Source organism: Scyliorhinus torazame, chromosome 12, assembly GCF_047496885.1.
Source record: "Scyliorhinus torazame isolate Kashiwa2021f chromosome 12, sScyTor2.1, whole genome shotgun sequence".
Classification (NCBI taxonomy): Eukaryota; Metazoa; Chordata; class Chondrichthyes; order Carcharhiniformes; family Scyliorhinidae; genus Scyliorhinus; species Scyliorhinus torazame.
The window spans coordinates 162,037,138-162,062,987 of NC_092718.1; the positions used below are offsets into that span (position 1 = coordinate 162,037,138).

A 25,850-nucleotide genomic window follows, 5' to 3' on the forward strand; every position below is an offset into this window, starting at 1 on the left:
GGGTTATTGGGTTGCGGGGATAAGGTGGAAGTGAGGGATTAATGTGGGTCGGTGCAGACTTGATGGGCCGAATGGCCTCCTTCTGCACTGTATGTTCTATGTAATCTATGTCTATGTATAGGACATTGGGGAGGGGAGCTGGTTGGGAGGGTTGGGGGGGGCGGGGGGCTATATGTGTTAATGGTGACTATGGGTGATTCCTGATTCCTTTTTGTTATTTGTTTGAGTTAACATGCGGGCTAATGTTTGGTGGGAAGATGGGATTGTTGTTGTTGATATGGGGATTGTCATTGCATTCGTTACTGGTTATTGCTTATTGTTGGTTGGCGCAGTGGTTAGTGCTGCTGCCTCACAGCGGCGAAGTCCCAGGTTCGATCCCGGCTCTGGGTCACTGTCTGTGTGGAATTTGCACATTCTCCCCGTGCTTGCGTGGGTTTCGCCCCCACAACCCAAAAGATGTGCGTATGTTAATTGGCCATGCTAAATTGCCCCTTAATTGGGAAAAATTAATTGGATAATCTAAATTAAAAAAAAAAAGTTTGTGGGTGTAGATTTGGGTTTGGGAGAAAATGTGAAAAAGGAGAGTAAAAATATTTTAAAAAACCTTTCATCCAATGGCTGCTGGTCAGTCTTGTCGATGACGTGGAGGTTCTGTCCGCTGATTGACGTTTCTGTGGACCAATGGGATTGGGGAATGTCCGGCCGATGCTGTCCAATGGGTGCGGGCTGTGCGGGCGTCGGCAGCCAATGGGAGCGGGGTTTAGGGCGGGGCGAGTGTCCGAAGCGGTGAGGAGGGGGCAAGAGGGCGAGGCGCCCGCCACACCACCCGACAGACCGAGCGGGATGGAGAAGATGAGCAGTTCAGTCAAACAGGTGCCGGCCCAGCTGCTACGGGGCCGCCCGGGCAACAGCCTGGAGGCGGAGAGGGAGAACTTCGAGCGAGGCCAGGTGAGGGGGTCCCGGCCCCGGGGGGTGTGTGTGTGTGTGTGTGTGAGAGAGAGAGCGAGAGAGGCTGCTGTCACTCAGGGGCTCGCTGGGCCCTCTGTTTGCTCTGTGACTGGCACCAGCTGCACCCCAGCCCCCTTGCAGCTAAACTTTCCTCTGCAGAGTCCAGACCGAGTTGAGAAGTTTTTTTTTTGTGGCCAACCATCCATCCAGCATTGGATTAGAATAAGTAGCGCTCGTTTTTATTGTGCAGCCCAGTACCTGTGAGGAGCTGGCGGTCTGTCACATGCTAAATCTGCACTTAACTGCCCGAGTGAACTGCCCTTAGGAGCGGGGAGTATGGGTTGCTTCAGCGCAGTCTTCAGAATCAGCGGTTGTGGTGTTCTGCAAGTTGCCAGCTTCTGGTGGAATGTTGTACCTCTTTTGGCCCCGGTGAATGCCTTTTTGCTTGCCCATCCCAGGGGAGATTTATCAGGTAGTAGTGGCCCAAGTCCGAGGGTGGCACGGTAGCACAGTGCTTAGCACTGTTGCTTAACAGCGCCAGGGTCACAGGTACGATTCCCGCTGGGTCACTGTGTGGAGCCTGCACGTTCTCCCTGTGGCTGCGTGGTTTTTTTTTTTTGGGTGCTCCAGTTTCCTCCCACGATCCCGGAAAGATGTGCTGTTTGGTGAATTGGACAATCTGAATTCTGCCTCCATGTACCCGAACGGCGGAGTGTGGTGACTAGGCAATTTTCACAGTAACTTCATTGCAGTGTTAATGTAAGCCTATTTGTGCAGACGCCGCACAGCGAGTGACCCAAGCCGGGAATCGAACCTGGGACTCTGATGCTGTGAAGCAACTGTGCTACTATGCCGTCCAAACTTCTGAGGTTCAATCCCTGCGTTGTATTGAGTAAAATAATGCAGCAGAGGCATTTGTGGAGAAATTACTCTGGTATTTAAAATGCATTAATGTAAGTACTTGCATTCTACAATGCTGTAGTGTCCCTTTGCTGGGAGTTAATATTAATTAAAAGATCACCATTCACCAGAACTTTAATTGGATGTGCCATATAAATAGTGTGGCGGTCGCTGAATGCTCTGCAGCAACCCCTCCCATCATCTCGAGGGACAAATCGGAAGTGTGTTGGAATTCTGTCCACCTGCTTGGGTGAGTGCTGCTCCAATAACACTGAAACACAGCAACATCTAGGTTAAAGCAATTCATTTGATTGACACCCTATCCAGCATTTTTATTCTCTCCCACCTCTATCTCTTACTCTGTTTCTCTGATTTTTTTTTTTTTTTTTCCAATTAAGGGGTAATTTAGCATGTCCAAGCCACCTATCCTGCCCATCTTTGGGTTAAGGAAGTGAAACTCGCACAGACACTGGGAGAATGTGCAAACTCCACATGAACAGTGACCCAGGGCCGGGATCGAACCTGGGTCCTTGGTGCCCTGAGGTAGCAGTACTAACCACTACGCTATCGTGCCGCCCTTATCCACCATCTTTAAATGTTCACACCCTCCATCATTGAAGCGTTGTGGCCACTATCTTCTGCACTGCAGCAATTCACTAAGGCTGCTTCAACAGCACATGCCAAAACTGCAAGCGAGACGAACAGCAACACACAAAAGCACATCAGTGACAGAATCCTGGGAACACAGGTCTCCCTCCAATTTACCCACCATCCTGCCCTGGAATTATATCACTTCTTGCATTGGCCTGGATTAAATTCCTGGAACTCACACTCTAGGTCATGTGGACAGCAGTGTTTCAAGAAGGTGGCTCCCTGACATCTTTTGAGGGCAGTTAATAAATGCTGGCCTTGCCAGTGGTCTCTGCAGCATGTGAGCAAATTTTTATTAAAAAAAAAAAAAAGCAGCCTGGCTGCCACTTATCCAGTCGCACCTGGATAAAGCGCAGCCATCAGGATAGTGTCAGTGAAGAAAGGGAAACCCATCTCATTACATCCAGCCCAGTTAAATATTGTAAGGAACATAAGGATTTTAATAGTTTACCCTTTCCGTTTTGCACTGCACTCTTCCCACCTGTTCGTTTGTCCAAAGACAGGCACCCTTAAGTTCTATGTGAATAATAATCCAAGTTTTCCCATATGCAGCAGATAGATTGGACTCCTGAGGTAACTTGTAGTGCGATTTGTACTTGCTCAAGTGTGTATTCCTGTTTTTATTGAAGACCAATGTGATCTGATGCCTTTCTTAGCAATGTAAGCAAATTTCAAACTGATTTTATGGATCAACTTGATCTGTGTGATTACACTGACTGTTGTTGATTGAGCATGCCTGTGAGCTTTCAGTGTCGTGAATTCTTACAAAACTGGTTGCCTATGTTCTGGCAGAGCTGGAGAGAGCACGTTGGCCTTGTTGTTGGTCAATCACACTGAGTGTCTGAACAGACTGGGCTGATGTGCATCAGTCATGGAGTAGGGTAAAACTGGCTAGATTTGGAATGAAAATGATAGATTGTAAAAGTATTTTTTCCCCTTCTCTTTGATGTATGTTTTAAAAAATTAAAAAATCTCAATCTTGCATTCAGTTTTTATTGGATGTTTTGTGGTGGGCACTTAATTTGCTGGTTGATTGATCCACTGCTGTTAATCTTCAGGAGCAGAGTGCAGGAACACTGGAAATAAATTTCAAGGCTAGAATCTCTCAGAACTGGTCATAAACCACTTGGGCTTTGCTCAACCATCGTTGCAAGTATTGTTTGTTTATTCCAGACATATAGAATCCAATTTCAAGCAGTTGTCAAGGGTTGTTTAACACTTAACAGCAATCTGTGACAGTGATTCTCGCAATATAGCCAGGAGGCTGATGTCGTTCTCTCTTGTCGTTCTCTCTTGATTCCACTTTTTGTGTTTCTGCAATGGAGGGCTTGTTGATTGAAGTGCTTCTAGGCTTCTGTCTACAGTGGGATTTTGGTCATGCTCTAGTTGGTACTGTTCACAGGATTGCAGAATAATACAGTGCAGAAAAGGCCCTTTGGTCCATTGAGTCTACACCGACACATGAAAAATACCCGACCTGCCTACTCAATCCCATTTGCTAGTACTTGACCCATAGCTCTGAATGTCATGATGTGCCAAGTACTCACCCAGGTACTTTTGATGTGCGGCAACCTGCGCTCACCACCCTCCGGCAGCGCAGTGCACCCCAGACCGTCACCACACTCTGGCTAAAAAAAAAAAAAAAAGTTTTCTCACACTTTCTCTTTCCTCCTCTTTCCTTCCCCCCCCCCCCCCCCCCCCCCCCCCCCCCCCCCATCAAACCTCCTGCACTGAACTTGTGTCCCCTTGTGATAAGGGGAACAGCTGCTCCCTATCCCCCTGTCCATGCCCCTCATAATCTTGTACACCTCGATCAGGTTGCCCCTCCATCTTTTCTGCTCCAGCGGAAGCATAACCAGCCTATCCAACCTCTCTTACTTATGTTCCATCCCAGGCAACATCCTGGTGAATCTCTGCCATCACATCTTTCTTACAATGTGGTGACCAGAATTGCGCACACTACCCCAGCTGTGGCCGTGCCGAAGTACTGTTACATTGTTCTTGGTCTCCAACCAGAAATAGTAATTAAATGCGATTTTGGAGGTATGGTTACCACACAGGATGCAAATGTTTAGATTAAAACTAATCCACAAGATTGTTTTTATCGGTCTTTATTTAATCGGCCCTATTCCTGAATGTATCCACAAAGCATGAAAAATTTGAGGGCACGTCGAAGACTTCTGGACTTTCAAAGGCATTGTTTTGGGCCAGAAGAGAAGCCATTGCTGGAGATTCGCTGGTTTTGGTTGGGGTAGGTAGGAGCGGAACCGAAGTGAGGGCAGTCCCATTGAACTGGGCAGTGGAGGAGGGGGTTGGAGAAGGATGCTTTCAAGGTAGCTCGGAGATCCCAGAGGAGTGCTGACCGTGCTGCACAGTTACAGTGGATGTGGTCACAATGAAAATTGCAGTAGTAGGGGCAAAAATTTGATTTGGTAATGAGAGCTGGCCATGAATTTGGAATACCAGAATTGCATCTTGATAGTCAGCAACCTTCAGAAGAGCATGTCCAGTACAAATAAGCTTTGAAGTCTCAGTTGTTGTCAGATTCACATCACCTTGCTGTACGAGTGATTGTTGGGCTGAAAGGCTAACAGCAGCTTTGGTCCTAAGACAGGAAGTAATTAAAACTAGAAAATGCTGCTGGGTCAGGTTTCTTGGTTCTGATGGCTCTTTCATTTCATAATTGAGATGTTGAAGGCTCATCTGCTTCCATTCCAGGAATTTACAAACCACAATTTGCTACAGTCTGTTACAGAACAGTACTAATTATCGTACAACTTGGGATCACTAGTAAATCTTTATCTGAAGCCTCTGGAACTACTGCTCTGGCTGTGCTGTGCTTTGAGGAGACACAATGTGGGAAGCTGCTGAAGCAGGAATAGAACAAGACATGTGTTTAGATGATTAGTTTCCTGAAGAGGACAACTGTGCGAGACTTAAATCCCCATTTATTGCCAGACATATATTTACTCGGTGCAGACTATTCAAAATACAAATGGAGGGTTTCTGCACATCTAATTTTTCATTCCGTGTGAATTACTTGGTTATCTTGATGAGATATTTCCCTTCTTCTTTTTGCTCTCGTACCTTCTCTGATTGCCTAGCCCAACCTCCTGTAAGTATTAATCACTGCTGAAAAGGTACCTACAGTGGCATCTGTCAGCAGTGTGAGGCTTTTATCAAAAAGCTGCCCAGAAGTATTCACTTCTGAAAAGAACGGCATCTCTGTGCATTGCTCTCTGGCTCATGTTTTGTGTTTTTGCCCAGACAGGCTGTGTTATACAGTGGAAAGGATAGTGGTGCTTGAAATAACAATGCAGGTTTCTGCATTCCCTTTGGGACACTGCCTCCACTTTATGTACAGAACTCGCTGTGCTTGGACAGGCAGTTTCTGCTGCATGAACGAATTATGACTTGCAGGTTGAGCAACTGGTTTTGAGTTTTGTCCTTGCTGGAGTACTTGGGGAGAGAGAACATTGACTAGACTTTGCTAGACTACCGTTGAGAAACCACCTGCTTAGGCAAGGAGTATCTGCGGTAGTGTCATGTGGTTAACGGCCACTCTACTTGCATGTGAAGGCCTTTGAATTTGCTCGTCTAACTTTTTAAAATAAAAATTGATTCCAGAGTTTGCTCCTCCAATACTGGGTGTCCATTCCGCATGGTGATCTTTTTGTGAAGAAACTGCTTCAATCGACCCTAATTTTGTCTTTTTAAAATGTCTGTCTTTGTCCTAGTTTGGTTTAAAGCAGCATCTGAACGGCAGCACGGTGGTTAGCACTGCTGCCTCGCGGCATCACGGGCCCCGATTTGATCCCGGCCCCGAGTCGCTGTCCGTGTGGAGTTTGCACATTCTTCCCATGTCTGCGTGGGTTTCACCCCCACAATCCACAGATGTGCAGGGTAGGTAGATTGGCCTAGTTAAATTGCCCTTTAATTGGGAAAAAAAAGATTAGGTACTCTGCGAAAACAACGTTCTGGAGTTTCTTCAGCCTTGTTTTGTATCGCTGATATTCCGAATCAGCCTTGTGATGCCTCTAGGTCCTGGCGACCAGAACATACCCCAAGGTCTGGTCTGATTACATTGAATCAAAGAACCCTATAGTTCAGAAGGAGGCCATTCAGCTCATCAAGTCTGCACCAACCCTTCGAAAGAGCACTCTACCCATGACCACTCTGCCATAACCCTATAATCTAACTTGCATACCCTGGACACAAAGGGGCAATTTATCATGACCAATTCACCTCACCTGCACATCTTTGGACTCTGGGAGGAAAGCAGACCACACAGACAGTGGTGCAAGACCGGAATTGAACTTGGGTCACTGGCATTGTGAGGCAGCAGTGCTAACCACTGAACCACCCTGTGGCCTATGACGTTTTGGTAACTCTTGTTCTGTTAGTTCCACAGGAATTTTCAACATTGCATTTGGCTATTATAATCATGATTTGTGAAGTTTCTGTGTTGCCCCTGTATCTGTGGGGCCTCGTGATGTGGCCTAAAAGTCAAGACTGAATTTTCTGGGTTTTTTTTTTTTTGCATATGTTCCAAAATTTCAGGGTGAGGTATACGTGTGACCTATCTCAATCTCCTTTCATAAATGTATCAATCTGTTGTATTTTCCCAGCACCCGCAGTTTGTTTCCTGCTGTTCACTTCTCCTCGGACAAGTCGGAATCATCTCCCTATCCTATAGTTTCCCAGATCATGCATTGCTCCTGCAGCTTGTTCTTGTGCTTCGCTTTTCAGCAAGCGCAAATGCATTGTGGGATGCTGTATGGCTTGCATGTGTAATTGCAGAGAATCTTACATTTGCAAATTTACTGGGATGAAGTGTACAAAATTTATATTCATGCCAGCTTGTAGCAATCGTGTTCAACTGACCTTCAAAGGAATCAAGGGATAAGGCAGGGTAGGCGGGATCAGGGTATTTGATGAACAGCCATGATTGTCATGAATGGCGGAGCAAGTTCGAAGGGCTGAATGGCCTCCTTTTCTGTGTATGTTTCTATGTAAATATTAAATTCTGTATCCCGTTGGAGAGGGGTGTTGATACTTTGCAATCACCTGTACCAATTTATTGAATGTGGTTTTGTCTGCTGTATTGGCAGGTCTCTTGCCAAGCACACTGTATATTGTATTTTATGGGCGGCATGTGGTGCAGTGGTTAGCATTGGGACTGCGGCGCTGAGGACCCGGGTTCGAATCCTGTCCCTGGGTCACTGTCCATGTGGTGTTTGCACATTCTCCCCATGTCTGCGTGGGTTTCACCCCCACAACCCAAAGATGTGCAAGTTAGGTGGATTGGCCTTGCTAAATTGCCCCTTAATTGGAAAAAAAAATAATTGGGTGCTCTAAATTTATATTGTTGATGCTGCCTGTTAGTACAGCTGCTTTCTGCAGCATGGGCCTTGAGCATAGACAGCAGCTGCTAAATAACTTGGTCAGAAGCCCAGGCAGGTTTGGCATTGCTGCGGGTACATGAAACCTGCGCCCAGGAACCCACTGATTTAAATATGCAAACAGCTCCTTCACACAACGATTCATTCACGCAATGGGGTTTAGGATATTTGCCAGTTTTGCAACAGAGCTGCGCTAGCCGTGAGATGTGATTTGGGAATGAGCAGTACGCATCCTTTTATGAATGCCAGCAGTTGTATTTGTTTATGTATGTTGTGATTTTTGATGGGTGTTTGAAATATTTCTCTAGAAGTTGCCAAATTGGCAATGAAGCCGCTTGCCTCAGGCTCTTTGGTGGAGGCGTTGTTCGAGTCAAAGAATGTAAACGTCTTTGTTGCTTTGCTTTTGAACCCTTGGATAGATGTGCAATTTACTCTACCCCACCACGACCCATTTGTTTTCATCCCATTTCATTTTAACTGTCTTTTACCATTTCTTTCTTTATATATTTAACTCCCCTCCCCCCCACATCTACAGTTCATCCTCTGATGTTAGTTTCTCTGCTGTTTGGCCTTTCATATCTTTTGCTCTCTCTGGGAACTGCCATTAGCACTCTTTTCCCTTGGTTTCTGTGGCCATTAGCACCCGGTTACCCTGGGTTTCTGTGACTATAACTCCTCTTTCATTCTCACTCCACAGTATAAATATTTTCCACTTTCTCTGTCGTTAGCTTTGACAAAGAGTCATCGGACTCGAAACGTTAGCTCTTTTCTCTCCCTACAGATGCTGCCAGACCTGCTGAGATTTTCCAGCATTTTCCCTTTTGTCTTGCAATTTACTCCAAGCTTCTAGCTATAAAGTTTGTGTAGTTCTGCATGGATTGTTAAATATACCTATTGGAAATAGGTAAGGATATTGCAAATGTCCTGACTATAATCTTGCAAAATTCTCTTGATTCGGGAACAGTTGCATTCAAGAAGAAAATCTAAGCATATCACTATTGTAGAATGATAGAGGCAAACTGTGGCATTCTAGACCAATTGGCCTAATAACGAATGTCTTGAAGTTAAATTGCCCCTTAATTGGAAGAAAAGAATTGGACACTTGGTATTTTAACACAATTTTTAACTGACTGTATACGAGATGAAGTAACATGTCAAACATAAACAATGTCACAGTATTTCTTGCAGGTTCCCCTGCATTGCACTATCCAAACATCCAAATCTTCTCCTTCTCCATTCTCACCAAAAGCACTTACTCCTGATTTCCAGAGAGTGGTGACACAAAGTGATGACTGTGTAGGTTTCTTCTGTTGACGTGTCAGCCGTATTGACTGGCCTCGTTTGATTGGTATTCCTCGCCGACAAGCCTGGCCTTGCTTCTCTCGATGTCCAGGAGCTGCATCTACCCCAGTCACAGACTGCTGACCACTTCCCGACCAGTACTTCATGCTGTGGGAGTGCAAGTGGCCATTGTGCTGCCATTGAACAGCTTGACCACGGAGCCGCAGGTCGCATGCTGCCAATCGGTGGCGGGACATGAGCCCAGCAGTGTGCAGAGGACGAGCATCAGAGTGGAGCTCCAAGCTGGGGCCACCACTGTTAGCATTGCGTGCGCCAACATGGACGCCCGTCAGCCCTGTCACTGCCACCGGCACACCATGACCAACACAAAAGACAAGCCTCGCCCCGTCCCGTCCACTGAATAGCCACAACCAATCATGGACTGCCCGTAGCCAGCATTCTTAAAGGCCGTTTGCTGCCGTTGGCTCTTCTTCCCACGATTGGGATTGCCACAACCAATTGCTTCGCAACCCTCCCAACATAGGCCCATGACCCACCTGAGGGTCACGACGCTGAGTTTGAAAAACCCTGATCTAGAGGACTAGAACAGAAGGAGATAGAAGTTCTATGTTTCACAAAGCCCTGGTTCGACCACACCTGGCACATTGTGAGCAATTTTGAGCATCACACCATAGGAAGGATATTGGCCTTTAAGGAACTGTTGCAGAGATTTATCATACTTGGACCCCCAAAGGTTCAATTAAGAGGAGAGATTAAACAAATGGGTTTGCGTTCCCTCGAGGTTCTGATATAGAGTGAAGTGGATATGCCAATAGAAAGAATTTCTGGTGGTTGAGAATCTTCAAATAGGGGCATCATCTAAAATCAGAGGCAGACATTTTTGTAAGGAGTGAAATTAGAAAACACTCTTCTACACACAAGGGTTTAGTACTCTTGTGCAAATGACAGTGATGCTAGATCAATTAATTTTCAATCTGAGATTGACAGATCTGTTATCTGAAGATATTGAGGGGCATGGCACAAAGACAGGTATATGGAGTTAGCCAGAATCTTTTTAATGGCCAAACCGGCTCAAGGGGTTACATTTCTGTATCGCCACCACTCTTAAGGGCAGTTAGAAATGTGCAAGAAATGCTGGCATAGCCCGATAATGCCCATAGTGCAAGAATAAACAGCCTCCGTTCTGTTTCAAACCACATCCACTTTCTCATTTGACCTTGACATTATCATTGCTGACTGAATTACAAGAGCTACCAGTCACTGATTTTTGGTGGTGCTTGTTGAAGGAAGAATGTAGAATAAGGCATGCAAAAAACTTATTTTAAACTCTTTCTTTATATCTGCAATAATCGTTTATGGCCATCTGATCCATTGTACAGATGGATGAGGCTTTGATTTTGCAATTGCAACTGAAGAATGGTATCAACACTGGTGTTCCTCAGTACTGCACCAGTGTGTCTCCGTTCTGAGCTCTGACAGAACCCACAGTCAGCAGATCCAGAAACTTGAATGCTGCCAGCTAAGCCAAGCTCCCCAAAGGACACATGAGTTAACTCTAGTAGTTAGTTGTAGACCAGTGATTTTCAAAATGGGGGTCACGAACTGCGGATGGGTCGTGGGATGGTGTAGAATGGGTCGCCAAAAGGTCACCAAAAATGATCCCCAAAGATTGCCTGACCAGTTTTTCTGGTTTCTCAAGGTAAATTCTCACTGCGGTCTTGTGCATGACCATATGAGGCTGATGAAGAAACCGGTGTCATGGACTTCCCTGCCTCTTTGGGCCAGAGTGTAGTTGGGCAATTTGCAGTCAGAGACCTGTAAAATTCTCTCTGAGTGGCATTTCCTGCAACTGTGTACAGCGTCAGGATCTGTATTATTTCTTTCACTAAAAAAAACATGTGTCTTTTAACCCAGACATACAGACTCCTCCACCCCTACAAGACCCTCAATCTTTTATATCGTCACAAGTAGGTTTACATTAACACTGCAATGAAGCTACTGTGAAAACGCCCCTAGTCGCCACATTCCGGCGCCTGTTCGGGTTCACCTGAGGGACAATCAGAATGTCCAAATTACATCATAACAGTGCGTCTTTCGGGACTTGTGGGAGGAAACTGGAGCACCCGGAGGAACCCCACGCCGACATGGAGAGATCGTGCAGACTCCACACAGAGACCCAAGCCGGAAATCGAACCTGGGACACTGGCGCTCTGAAGCAACAGTGCTAACCACTGTTCTACCGTGCTGCCCATACTATGTCCACTCCTTCCACTTTCCATTTGTTTCTCCACACCAGGGCTCTGTCCTTCAAGAATGCTTTTTTTCATCACCTCACCCGCCACTATCCATCCCCTCTTCCCAGGTACTTGTCCCAAGCATCCGTCACTGCCGTGTGTCTACATGGACTCCAGCTGAATTGATTCCTGTACTGCAAGGAATTTAGCATCTACCTTTTATCGGGACTTTATTTCATTGCCAAGGATGGCATTAGCTGGCGTATGCAGGAGCCGGTAACATGTTGAAGGTGTGTGGGATGGAATGTGCGCTGAACTGTGCCCAGTGTTTTTTTTTAGCATGCTTTCAGTCTGTTACATAATTACAAGTGTAGCCACCTGGGTTGGCCACTTCCCGACTTAAAATGGAGAACCTCAAAGGCTGAAGGGAAATTCGGCCAACACAAGCAAAGACGAGCAAATACAGAAAGCATGTGTATTGAAACCTGTAAGAAACCAGACAGCACTGAAACCAGCAGCCATCTGCATAGTAATGAGCAATTCCAAGGCACAATTGCAACAGTTAAGGTGAATAAAGCCAAGCCAGATTTCTCGGCGCCAGTAGGAGCCAAGCCAAAGGAAGGCCAACGGACATTTATGGACCGCCCAACGATCCGGGAACAATTCCAGTATTGGAGAAATCGATCCAAGTGATCGGAACGCAGTCCAATCACTTGGAATCAGGTACGGGGTCCGCCCCGAAGGGCGGGAAGCCCCTGGGGACTAAAAGTAAAGCCCCCAAGTTCAAATCGTTCTCCTTGACAGGGTCACTTAGCAACGCGAAGCAACCCCTGAGAGTGAACTGTCCAGCGGCCGCCAACCAAGTAAGTCTCAAGTCAATGCTCGCTACGAGATAGGTACTCCTAGCTGCCAGTCCATACCAGCTTTTGAATCCTGCAGACTCAGGACCTGAATGAAAGGCCATTTGTTCCCCTGACCAGGTGGGCCAGTCCGAAGCTAAATATTGGCCTTTTAGTGATAGGAATAGTCTAGAAAGTAGAGTTTATGCATGAATAGTGATTTACTGTGCATAGTAAATGTGTTTTGATTTAAATATTACTAATTGGTGTGTTGAGTTATTGATCATTACTTGAACTTAAACCTCATGGCGGTATCATAAAGAGACCTGGCGACTCTAGAGCAAAGGTTAAACAAACAGAGCAAATTACGAATTAAGAGCCAACCAAAAGTTAGCAACACAAGTGTCTCGTGACATTCTGTCTGACCGTGTCGTTGGGGCTCTGTTTCTGAAGTTGAAGTTTTGAGTTTAATTTCCTATCTGAGGTAGTGTTAGGTTTTGAACGAGTGAACATGACGTTGTTAAAACTGTGCAATATTGAGCCTGTTAATCTTTCCAGTGCTTGCAGGCAATTCTCCAACTGCTGGCAATGAACGTGAAGATCTAAAATAATCAAATAATCCTGAGTTACACCCTTTAGCAAGGTGTCAGGGTGGAGCTGTCGTTTAAGGCGAAACAGCAGCTCAATTTACAATTTTACATTTAATAACACGTGCCAACAATGAGTGTGACTATTTTAAAAGTAATTATGGAGAATCTTTTGTGACTGTGGAGTGGGTCGCGAGACTCGGCCATTTTGTAAACGTGAGCCGGCGGAACAGTTTTGAAAAACACAATCAACACAATAGAAAGGGGAAAGATTTACTGTAGGGAGCAATGTATAAATATTATTCTTGTTCTAATGGAGTGCATTTAACCAATCACACAAGTGTCCAATTGGTCTGGAATTTGTAATCAGGACTATAATGGACCATTAATGGGAGTCAGTTGCTTAAATTCCATTGCTAAGGGTTTGTGACTTGATCCAATGTGCTAGATACTGGTCAAAAGTAACTTGCATTCCGACTTCGAAATGACAAGTGACTGTGTGCTCGGGATGGCGCTGAATGATTGATGAATTCATTAAATTTGTCATGATGCAGGGGGTAAAACATAGCACATGTGAGGCTCCAATATGTATTACTCTGACAAAGGGCCAACTTCAGGATGGTGTTGGATGAACTTTAGATTTGGCCAAGATGGCGTGGGTGTAGAACTGAGAGAAGCTGTGGAGCACCAGTTGGAGTAATTGAGGAATTTATTGTTAAGCAATTAAGATGGACATGATGGTTGGTGTAAGGGTGGTGCAGTGGTTAGCACTGCTGCCTCACAGCGCCGAGGACCTGGGTTTGATCCTGGTCCCGGGTCACTGTCCGCATGAAGTTTGCACATTCTCCCAGTGTCTACGTGGGTCTCACCCCCCACAACCCAAAGATGTTTATGGTCGGTGAATTGGCCATGCTAAATTGCCCATTAATTGGGGGAAAAATAGAATTGGGTACTCAATTTTCAAAAAAATGATGGTTGGTGTAATTCAAACATTGAGCTGATTTAAAAACTAATTACAAAAAATCCCGGGAGGGAAATCCCTGGGAATGAGACAAACATTTTAAAGAGGGAGTAGAAATGAGTGGTAGGTTGTTAATGACATGCAGGCTATTGAAGACCGTCTGAGAATTCCCTGAGGTTTCAAGCTGAGAGTTGACTCAATGATTAGTTTCTTTTAATGTGTTCTTTAGAGAAGACTCTGGTAGAATGTGGGGTCAAGTACTTTGACATTGAGTCTTCCATGAATGTCTAAGAAACACCATGAATAAATAAATTCTCAAGTGCATCAAGTACTGAATGAGATTAGGCCAAAACCTATGAAGTGATTGTCATGATGCAGGAGTTGATGAATATTCAATTGGGAACAAACCAATATAGGACTTGACTGCAACAAAACAAACCTTCATCTTGCATTGAGAACTGACGATAGTCAGCTGAGAGTTAAAGAACCGGGCAAATGGTAACCACCAGCATAGTTTCAGTGTGGGAAGGTACAGCCTGACTGACTTTGTTGATCTGACTTATTTTGAGAAAGTGATGCTCTAATTAAAATTGGGGAAAGACTCCATGATATTGTACTTGAATTCTCAGAAAGAATTTGAAAGGAACTGGGTATCCTACATCGATTTTAAAATCTTTAATGAGGAGGAGGAAGCAGTGCATACTCTGCTGTTGGCCCAGGGAGAATCTTTAGGGTACTATGCGGAGATATCTGTTTCAAGTTGGTTATATTTGGAGTTGAGTCTCCATCAGTCAAAGTTCTGACAAAAAAAATCATTGACTTGAAACATTAATTCTGTTTTTCTCTCCACAGATGCTGCCAAACCTGCAGAGTCTTTCCAACATTTTGTCCTGGATCAGTTAAAGTTTGCAAGTGGGCAGAGCCATGGCCAGTAGAAATTCTGGGCAAATAAATGGGGGGAATTATGCATAGTCAGTACTCTGGCTGGGTAAATGTCTGGAAGAGATCTGGGAGTGAGTGACCGTTTACGTGCAGTTACTGCAGGAAGCAACAGAGCTCGATTAGCAGAGGGATGGAATTAATTAGGCTGAGACTGGATGATGTGCGCTTTGTGACTTGCTAGGTACTGCTTTTGGTTTTGAAGGGAGGCAGCTGAGTGGTCCCAGGAGAATTAATTTAAATATGGAAAAGTTCCATTGTTGTGTTCAGTAATTTTCTCAACCGATTTCCATTGGTTACAGACATTCTGGAATAGTGCGTCCAGCTTTATCTTCGCCTGTCAGGAATTTTAGGCTGAAACAAAATCCTTGGGGAACGGCTACTGAAAATATATCGGCTTCTTTGGTGCTCACTCGATAACGAGCATGACTGTCTACCTGAGATACTTGTGTTACTGATCACGGGTTCTGTGGGTCTTGGTATGCCTGATGAGCCTGATCCTAGAGCTGCATCTTCTACTGTGCACTTGGCAGGTGTTTCCGGGGGGTGGGATTGGTCCTTGGACATTTGTTCGCTAGTATTCCTTCCTAGGGCTCCTTTTCACGGACTCCTCTTGCTGCCGGGTGTCCTTCAAGAGTTGTGTCCTTTCAATCAGGAGGTTCTTCTGAGCAAGGGTATCCCGGGCATAGACATCGAAGTCTTCAGGGTGTTTTCTTAAAACATATTTTTTTAATTAAGTGGCAATTTAGTGTGGCCAATCCACCTACCCTGCACACCTTTGGGTTGTGGGAGTGAGACCCACACAGACACTGGAGAATGTGGAAACTCCACACGGGCAGTGACCTGGGGCTGGGATTGAACTCGGGTCCTCGGCGCTGTGAGGCAGCAGTGCTGCCCTTCAGGGTGCTTTTGAAGCACTTCCTTTGTCCCTCTCTTGTTTGGGGAGCCTTCCTTGAATTGGGCAAAGATGATTTGCTTTGGGATTTGGGACTCTAACATCCGAAGCACGTGGCTGACTCATTGACTTTGGATGATCATGGACTTGATGCTGGTGCCCTTGGTTCCTTTGAGGATGCTGGTGCATTGTCCTCCCAGCTGATGGGAGAAACCGTCTCCGACAGCACTGATGGTAACCATCCAGAGCCTTGAGGTGACTACTGTAGCTCAAGTTTCTGAGACGTACAGAAAAGTTGGAAGGACAACTGACTTGTGCATGAGTATCTTGGTGTTGGCACAGCTGTCGCAGTCATCAAAGTCTCTCATCCTTGGGCATCCGAAGGAGGCGCTTGTGCTTTGGATACAATGTTGGATTTCAAGCGATTGAGATTGAGAAGCCCAACCTCTTTTCTTGACGAGGTGAAGAATGGTGTCGATGGAGACAAGTGTGGGCACTCCAGCCTTGATTTTGAATGTTTCTGTCTATTTCAGTTGCTGAGGAGTGTCGTGGACATCTTGTTGTGCCGCAGTTGAAGTATGTTAATGGATTTATCCCGACAACCAACCTTTGACAGGGTCTTCCCTAGTACTTGCCAATTTGGCTGAGTCAAAAGGCTTGGTTTAATTGATGAAGACCATGGGTTGCTCCTGGATTTTCTTGAAATTGCCAAGCAGTGAAAATCATGTCTATTGTTCCACAGTTAGAAGCCACATTGGCTTTCCTGAAGGATGTCTTCAGAGACTGGGAGTAGGCAGCTGGCGAGGATTTGAGTGATTGAAGAGGGAGTAGGGAGTTTCCTCCAATTCCCACAGACCACTCTGTTTTGTCTCCTTTCTTGAGGGTGGAGGCGTTAATGGCATCCCTGACGTCGGGAGCAAATTCTGCTCTGTCTCAAATTTTCAGGAACAGCTGATAGAGATGATAGGTGGTCTCCGAGTTTGAAACTCTTGGCTGGAATCCTGTCTTCACATGTATAATGACTGCTTCGACTTGGTCCTTGCTTGGTGGGAGTCCAAGATCACCTTTGATGGGGAGTTCCTCAAACACGTCCTCATCAATGGTAGTATCATGGCTTAAGATTGCTTTGAAGAGTTCTCCCCATCAAAGGCTAATCTCTCAAGGATCTGCCCTTCGTCTTCACTGGTTTGAGGCTAAGGGTATGGTATCACAGTAGTTAGCACTGTTGCTTCACAACGACAGGGACCCAGGTTTGATTCCCGGCTTGGGTCACTGTCTGTGCGGAGTCTGCACGTTCTCCCTGAGTCTGCGTGGGTTTCCTCCCACAAGTCCCGAAAGACTTGCTTGTTAGGTGAATTGGACATTGAATTCTCCCTCAGTGTACCCGAACAGGCACCGGAGTGTGGCGACGAGAGGGTTTTCACAACAACTTCATTGCAGTGTTAATGTAAGCCTACTTGTGACACTAATAAAGATTATTATTATTATTGTATTGGATTTATATATTGCCTTGGTGACATTGAAGAAACCCTGGGTGTTATGCTTGTCAGCGGGGAGTTGCAGGTCCTTGGGCTTTCTCAGTCCACTGTTGACTCTTGATTTCTCTTGTTCTTCTTTGTACCTCTGCCTTTGTGCTCTCCTCTATGCTTTGCTGGTCATGTTGCTTTGCCAGGTGTGAGAGCTGTCCTCCTCTTATCAATGATGTGTGTGCTTGTTTTCGCTGAAGCAGTCTTGGTGTTTCCTGGTCTTGTAGCTGATGATTTCTTCACGGTTTGAGATGATGGCTGTCTTCCAGTTTTCCTCCGTTAATGGACACATTGGAAATTTTGGAGAAGACATTGTTGGAAATTCACAAATCTGCTTGACTCTTGAAGCTGCTCAAAGTTGATCTTTTTCCTTGGCTGTTTATTTGTTTCTGCTGCTTCTGGTGAAGTTTGCTGGATGTAGAGGAGTGGATGAACCGATAGCAAGAGGTCATCTGCACTGGTTATCATGTTGGTGATGAGGGCATCCTTTTGCTCTCTGGATCGGAGATGACTAAGTCAATCATGTGCCAATGCTTTGATTGTGGATCTCTCCAGGAAGTCTTGAACTTTTGCCTTTTTGGCAGAACAGTGTGTTAATGATGACTAGCTGGTGTTCCGTGCACTGGGCGTAGGCATCCAGGACTGTTATCTGCTGGTTCTTGGCAAGTTGTCGATGGACAGTCATGAGGTGTACAGTGCTGACAACAAGGGGCTCCGAGCCGGTTGACTAGTTCATTCTTGATGGCAAATCCAATTCCATGCATCCTGGGCTGATCCTTAAGAAGGTGTAACTGCCGCCATCTTCCCTCAGCTGCTCTTCGGGTCTCTTGCAGAGCAGCGATGTCAATGTTGAGGTGCCTGAGTTCACTGGTAACAAGGGCAGTTCTCTGTTCCGGTTGATTGTTTTGCTCATTATCCATGACTGTTCGTACAATCTAGAATCTGGTCTGACCGTGGGTAGTTGAACATGCTGGATACTGTTTTCCAGCCAGATTGGAAATGGAGCAGACTATTTTCGGGGCACCTTTTCTCGCCCTTTCCCTATGTGGGGTGAGCAGAGTGGATCCTGAAGAGGGCTGCTCGGTCACGAAGAAAGCTGCCGAAACATTCTCCTGTTCTTTTCCAAGAGCGAGACAACTGAATCCAACTCCACTGCCGACGTGTTGGCCCGAAGCTGCCGAACTCCATAGCACATGGACCTGTGCTTGTCACCTTTTGCTGATTGCCACAGGGCTTGTGTGGGAGATTGTATTGGTTTCCTCTAGGTAGACACCTAGATATGTATCCATGAAGCCAATACAGAAAACCGGAGATTGAGGGGTGACACGATGGTGCAGGTGGTTAGCACTTCTGCCTCACCCCGCCGAGCTGCTGATATCAGCCACCATCTCAAACCGTGGAGGAGAAGCACATTCTGCCTTGGATATTACCATACCTTTCTGATGTTGTCAAAATGCTGGAACACTCCATCTAATGACATGATGGCGGAACACAAGTGGTTGAAGTCCCAGTACCCCTCATCCAAGGCAATTAGGTATGCACAACAAACGTTGCCGTATCTAATGACACTTCCATCTTGTAAAGCAAAGGACGCAGATGGCCCTTCACTGTGATCCAGTAAAGGATTTTGTTGAAAAGGTTGCCCGTTCTGCACAGATGGAGTAATACGTTTAGTTCATAAGGCACTTTGTTTCCAAACCACTGGTGCTTCCATTGATTCTTATAAAACAGATGGTGCATTAAATATTTATACCATCACTAGCGGAGAACTAGCTGTAATATAACTGAGCCCTGATCAAGGATTGATTCTGGGACGTTCCTGGCTCTGTGACTGGACACCATCACTAAGGCATGGTGACACCTACTATTATGCCACACCAACAAATGTATGGTCATTTTGTGTATAATATGTGCACCATTTGCATTCTTTATATCAGTTTCAATGGGCCAAGTTTTTGTGCTCTGCAAGAATATCTCTCTCAGTGCAAGTTGATCCTCTGTTTGTCCTTCAGATGAGCTGTCACAAATTTGAGATGCACATAATTAATCTCCCATTGCCTTATTTATAAAGCAGTTAATGGTGCACTGGATGCCATTCCTCCTTCAAACTTCATTGACATTGCATTAATTGGTCATTTTCTGGTTCCTGTAAAAGATGCAAAAGAAACCTTGGTGGGCTGCTATGATCTGTACTTGATCTTGGCTGACTGCATATGTGTATGCGAGTCTCGTGTTGGCTCTGGTTTATTTGTGGATGTGACCTGCGGCTGGGTTTTGGGTGTGTTGGAAAGAATGCTTTGTGTGGGTAGCTGAAGGAGTTTGTTTCCCAACATGTGCTGTAGCCATCGGGAGTGGTTGGGATACACTTCTTCTGTGTGTGTTTTATTGAACTTCATTGTAGTGTCTGGTATATGCAGCATGTAATTTCAGCATGTAATTTAAGCAGTCATATTTTTCTTAAATTCCTGGAATTCATCTTGTCCTGTAGGCTTGCTGGAATAGATGTACTCTCGTGTGCAGGACAGACATTCAATTTCATTCTTATCTTGCTTGTGTGGTGTTCTGGTCTGGCTACAAGCCAGTTCCATTTTCAGGGTGGCCAATATGCCTGTCACAGCAATTAGAATTATTTTCATTTGGTCTTATTATGCTGGAGGAGATGCCGAGTGCAATGGGTGTAGTCAGAATTTTCTTGTAATTTCTCCTTTTCATGTGGATCCCAACAGTGAATATTGGCATGCTCTTCAAATACAAGGGAATGTCACAGATTATGTCCACACCTTGTGTATGTATGAGGACCCACCCAATTGTCTAGACAGCGATTAAGAGTGGCGATCCTGTAGGGCAGCACGGTGGTGCAGTGGTTTGCACTGCTGCCTCACTGCGCCGAGGACCCGGGTTCGTTCCTGGGCCCGGGTCACTGTCTGTGTGGAGTTTGCAATTTCTCCCTGGGTCTCACTACCACAACCCAAAGATGAGCAGGATAGGTGGATTGGCCACACTAAATTGCTCCTTAATTGGAAAAAAGGAGTGGAAGTCCTGGCTTACTCCTGTTCTCTCACTCTATCCGCATTACTTGTTCTTTGCTGCGATCAGCTAAATTCTGCACAGGGCGTCAAACCTGGGACTGATCTGTATTGTTTAGTTCTGCCGCAGGTGGTGCCTTCAACGCACAAAGCCTTTGCACAAGATCTTACCAAACTTTTTGGGCATCATTCTGTGTTGCGAAATGCTAATGTATTAAATTTTTAAAACAAAATTGCAATCCATATGTACGTTTTATAGCCACTGGCAATTGCAACATTTGCAACGGGTGCTGTAACATAAACCAAAGGGTGTACACTTGCAGATGAGAGGAAGACTCTGCATTAGGAGGTTCCAAAGTGCTGAGGTTCCAAAGTGCTTCATAACTATGGAATTTCTCCGAAGAGAAGTTGTGATTTATATAGGTAAATTTTGGAGCCAGTTTATATTCAAACATCCACCAATGTGTTTTTGTGGTGTCAGCTAATTTGGGCACCGAGGCAACTCCCTGCACTTCCATTTACTGCATTTGGATCTTTTACAACCACCTAAACATGGGGTGGCAGATCCTGTGCCTAACATCTTGTCTGAAATATAGCACTTCGAACGATGCATCGCTCAGTCGAGTTTGAACTAAACTGCCTGCCCTGTTTTCGGGTTTGCTGCTGAAGCGATGCCAATTGGCAGAATGCAATTTCTGCAGTCTGCCTGTGTGGCAGGCGTGCCAAACCCAGCGATAAGAGGAAGTAGGTTTACTTGACCCGAGCTTAAACAGAGCTTGTGCTCCGTTGGAACTTTGTGATCGATCGCCAGCGAGTTGGGCTTTGGTGAACAGTTTTATTTTAAATCCTGGTGTTATTTAATCCCTTAATTCTTTTTGCTTTTTAAGATAACAGAGCATTTCCACTGGGGTTACCTTACGTGGCAAAATACTTCACTTCCTTGTGATTCGCACGGAAAATAGCTTCAACAGCCTTTGTTGTGACTTGTTGCTGTTTGTGGGAATGTTGCTTCCCTGAATGCAGCTTGTAATTGCATGTGTGAGTGAGACTAATAGTTAACTGCAGCTCTGTAGCCATGTGATTTGTGTGCTTATTTGCTTTTCAAGTATGTTTTAGAATTTTTCATAATCAGCACAAACCAGAACAAAAGAAAGCAAAAAAAACTGCATCCAAATATGAAAGTTTTAAAAAAAAAAAACCGCACACATAATTAACTTAAATAATATAATAATCCTAATGTAAATTCCCGAACAATTGACTGTGACTAAATATTTTAAAAAGGAAATAAATGGTTGCCATCTTGGGTAGAACCTTCCACCGTCCCCTGGTAGTGAACTTGACTTTCTCCAAATGCAGAAATGGAGTGGGGCAACCTCCATCCAAGCAAGATTCACCTCCGAGCTACTAGGTGAGGCAAAGGCAACAACATCCGCCTCTCGTGGGGGATTCAGCGATTGTAATGCCATTGAATGTCAATGGATGATGGTTAGATTTTCTCTTGTTGATGATGGTCATTGCCTGGAACTTGAAAGGCATGAATGTTACTTGTCCCTTGTCAGCCCTAGTCTGGATACCAAGTTTGGATATTGTCCAGATCTTATTGCATTTGAACCCCCATATATCCCACTTCAGTATCTGAGGAGCTGCAAATGGTGTTGGATGTTCTGCAGCCATCAGCAAAGATCATTATTTCTGACATTGTGTTGGAGGGAAGGTTATTTATGAAGCAACTGAAGATGGGTGGGCCATGTACGCTGCAGTGATGTCTCGGGACTGAAGTGATCAACCTCCAAAAATCACAGCCTACTTCCTTTTGTGCTAGGTATGACTCCCAACAATTGGGGGCTTTTCTCTCTGATTCGCAATGACTCCAGTTTTGCGAGGGCCCCTTGATGCCATAGTCAATCGAATGCAACCTTAAGGGCAGTCACCCTCACCTCCTCTCGAGTTCAGCTTTTCTGCTCCTATTTGAACCAAGGCTGTAATTTTTTTAAATTCATGTTTCCAATTGAGGGGCAATTCATGTGGCCAATCCACCAAACATGCACATCTTTGGGTTGTGGGGGTGAGACCCTCGCAGATCCAGCAGAGGGCAGTAGAGCGGAGCTGCTGATGGGCTGTTGCGGGGGAAGTTTGCATACGTCCGTGTGCTCACCCTAACTTAAAGATGGTTTGTGGAGGAGCTGTTGTCAAGTGGCACTTAAAGATCAAGAGAAAGGCTCGAGGGCAGGTAGAAGTCGAAAGAAGTTGAACCGTGACTTCACAGCCTGCAGGTAAGGGACTGGCTGGTGACTGGTAAGTAGTTTTTCTTTTCTTTTCCCTCCGGTGTTATCGTGCGGGGCGCAGAGGTTGCTGAGTAAGTGCTTGCTGAGAAGGGGAGTGAATAACAGCTAAGCTCTTTCTTTTTCTTTTTTTTATCTAGAGGGGATGGCAGGGAAGGTAGTGCAATGTTCCTCCTGCAGAATGTTTGAGGTGAGGGACGCCGTCAATGTCCCTGCTGATTTCATCTGTGGGAAGTGCACCCATCTCCAGCTCCTCAGAAACCGCGTTAGGGAACTGGAGTTGGATGAACTTCGGATCATTCAGGAGGCAGAGGTGGTCATAGATAGAAGCTTCAGGGATGTAGTTACTCCGAAGAATAAAGATAGATAGGTGACGGTGAGAAGGGCTGGGAGGAAGCAGTCAGTACAGGGATCCCCTGTGGTTGTTCCCCTTAGTAACAAGTATACCGCTTTGGATACTGTTTGGGGGGGGGGGGGGACTTACCAGGATTAAGCCATGGGGTACAGGTCTCTGGCACAGAGTCTGTCCCTGGTGCTCAGAAGGGAAGGGGGAAAGTGGCACAGAGTCTGTCCCTGTTGCTCAGAAGGGAAAGGAGGAGAGGAGTAGAGCATTAGCCATTGGAGACTCCATAGTTAGGGGGATAGATAGGAGATCCTGTGGGAACGAGAGAGACTCGCGGTTGGTGTGTTGCCTCCCAGGCGCCAGGGGTGTGAGATGTCTCGGATCGTGTTTTCGGGATCGTTAAGGGGGAGGGGGAGCAGCCCCAAGTCATGGTCCACATAGGTACCAAAGACATAGGTAGGGATAGGGATGTAAGGCAGGAATTCAGGGAGCTGGGGTGGAAACTTAGATCTAGGACAAACAGGGTTATTATCTCTGGGTTGTTACCCGTGCCACGTGATAGCAAGACGAGGAATAGGGAGAGCGAGGAGTTGAACACGTGGCTACAGGGATGGTGCAGGAGGGAGGGTTTCAGATTTCTGGATAATTGGGGCTCATTTTGGGGTCGGTGGGACCTCTACAAACGGGATGGTCTGCACCTGGACCAGAGGGGTACCAATATCCTTGGGGGGGGGGGGGGGTGGAATTTGCTAATGCTCTTCGGGAGGGTTTTAACTAGTTCAGCAGGGGCTTGGGAACCTGAATTGTAGCTCCAGTATACAGGAGGTTGAGAGTAGTGAGGTCATGAGTAAGGTTTCAAAGTTGCAGGAGTGTACCGGCAGGCAGGAAGGTGGTTTAAAGTGTGTCTTCTTCAATGCCAGGAGCATCCGGAATAAGGTGGGTGAACTTGCGGCATGGATTGGTACCTGGGACTTCGATGTTGTGGCCATTTCGGAGACATGGATTAGATATTTCAGTAAGCTCAGGGAAGGTGGTAAAAGAGGGGGAGGGGTGGCATTGTTAGTCAAGGACAGTATTGCGGTGGCAGAAAGGACGTTTGATGAGGACTCGTCTACTGAGGTAGTATGGGCTGAGGTTAGAAACAGGAAAGGAGAGGTCACCCTGTTAGGGGTTTTCTATAGGCCTCCGAAAAGTTCCAGAGATGTAGAGGAATGGATTGCAAAGATGATTCTGGATAGGAGTGAAACCACCAGGGTAGTTGTTTTGGGAGACTTTAACTTTCCAAATATTGACTGGAAACGCTATAGTTGAGTACTTTCGATGGATCTGTTTTTGTCCAATGTGTACAGGAGTGTTTCCTGACACAGTATGTAGATAGGCCAACGAGAGGCGAGGCCATATTGGATTTGGTACTGGGTAATGAACCAGGACAAGTGTTAGATTTGGAGGTAGGTGAGCACTTTGGTGATAGTGACCACAATTCCATTACGTTTACTTTAGTGATGGAAAGGGATACGTATATACCGCAGGGCAAGAGTTATATCTGGGGGAAAGGCAATTATGATGCAATGAGGCAAGACTTGGGATGCATCGGGTGGAGAGGAAAACTGCAGGGGATGGGCACAATGGAAATGTGGAGCTTGTTCAAGGAACAGCTACTGCGTGTCCTTGATAGGTATGTACCTGTCAGGCAGGGAGGAAGTGGTTGAGCAAGGGAACAGTGGTTTACTAAAGCAGTCGAAACACTTGTCAAGAGGAAGAAGGAGGCTTATGTAAAGATGAGACCTGAAGGTTCAGTTAGGGCGCTCGAGAATTACAAGTTAGCTAGGAAGGACCTAAAGAGAGAGCGAAGAAGAGCCAGGAGGGGACATGAGATGTCTTTGGCAGGTAGGATCAAGGATACCCCTAAAGCTTTCTATAGATATGTCAGGAATAAACGAATGACTCTGGTAAGAGTAGGGCCAGTCAAGGACAGTCGTGGGAAGTTGTGCTTGGAGTCCGAGGAGATAGGAGAGGTGCTAAATGAATATGTTCCGTCAGTATTCACACAGGAAAAAGATAGTGTTGTCGAGGAGAATACTGAGATTCAGGCTACTAGACTAGAAGGGCTTGAGGTTCATAAGGAGGAGGTGTTAGCAATTCTGGTAAGTGTGAAAATAGATAAGTCCCCTGGGCCGGATGGGATTTATCCTAGGATTCTCTGGGAAGCTAGGGAGGAGATTGCTGAGCCTTTGGCTTTGATCTTTAAGTCATCTTTGTCTACAGGAATAGTGCCAGAAGACTGGAGGATAGCAAATGTTGTCCCCTTGTTCAAGAAGGGGAGTAGAGACAACCCCGGTAACTATAGACCAGTGAGCCTTACTTCTGTTGTGGGCAAAATCTTGGAAAGGTTTATAAGAGATAGGATGTATAATCATCTGGAAAGGAATAATTTGATTAGAGATAGTCAACACGGTTATTGAGTTCTTTGAGAAGGTGACCAAACCGGTAGATGAGGGTAAAGCAGTTGATGTGGTGTATATGGATTTCAGTAAAGTGTTTGATCCCACTACAGGGATGGTGCAGGCGGGAGGGATTCAGATTTCTGGATAACTGGGGCGCTTTCTGGGGAAGGTGGGACCTCTACAGACAGGATGGTCTACATCTGAACCTGCGGGGCACAAATATCCTGGGGGGGAGATTTGTTAGTGCTCTTTGGGGGGGTTTAAACTAATGCAGCAGGGGCATGGGAACCTGGATTGTAGTTTTAGGGTAAGGGAGAATGAGAGTATAGAGGTCAGGAGCTCAGATTTGACGTCGGAGGAGGGGGCCAGTGTTCAGGTAGGTGGTTTGAAGTGTGTCTACTTCAATGCCAGGAGTATACGAAATAAGGTAGGGGAACTGGCAGCATGGGTTGGTACCTGGGACTTCGATGTTGTGGCCATTTCGGAGACGTGGATAGAGCAGGGACAGGAATGGATGTTGCAGGTTCCGGGGTTTAGGTGTTTTAGTAAGCTCAGGGAAGGAGGCAAAAGA

General features: G+C 45.8%; 1 protein-coding gene across 2 annotated transcripts in view; it reads left to right on the forward strand.

Annotated features, from left to right (window-relative positions):
- The first annotated feature begins 777 nt into the window (after positions 1-777).
- The window catches only part of hip1 (huntingtin interacting protein 1), a 402,236-nt gene continuing 377,163 nt past the window's right edge, over positions 778-25,850 (forward strand). For both annotated transcript variants that reach the window (XM_072469314.1, XM_072469320.1), the window contains exon 1: positions 778-948. In XM_072469314.1, coding sequence (XP_072325415.1) covers positions 844-948 — 105 coding nt within the window. In that variant the 5' untranslated portion in view covers positions 778-843. The remainder of the gene's footprint in view (positions 949-25,850) is intronic.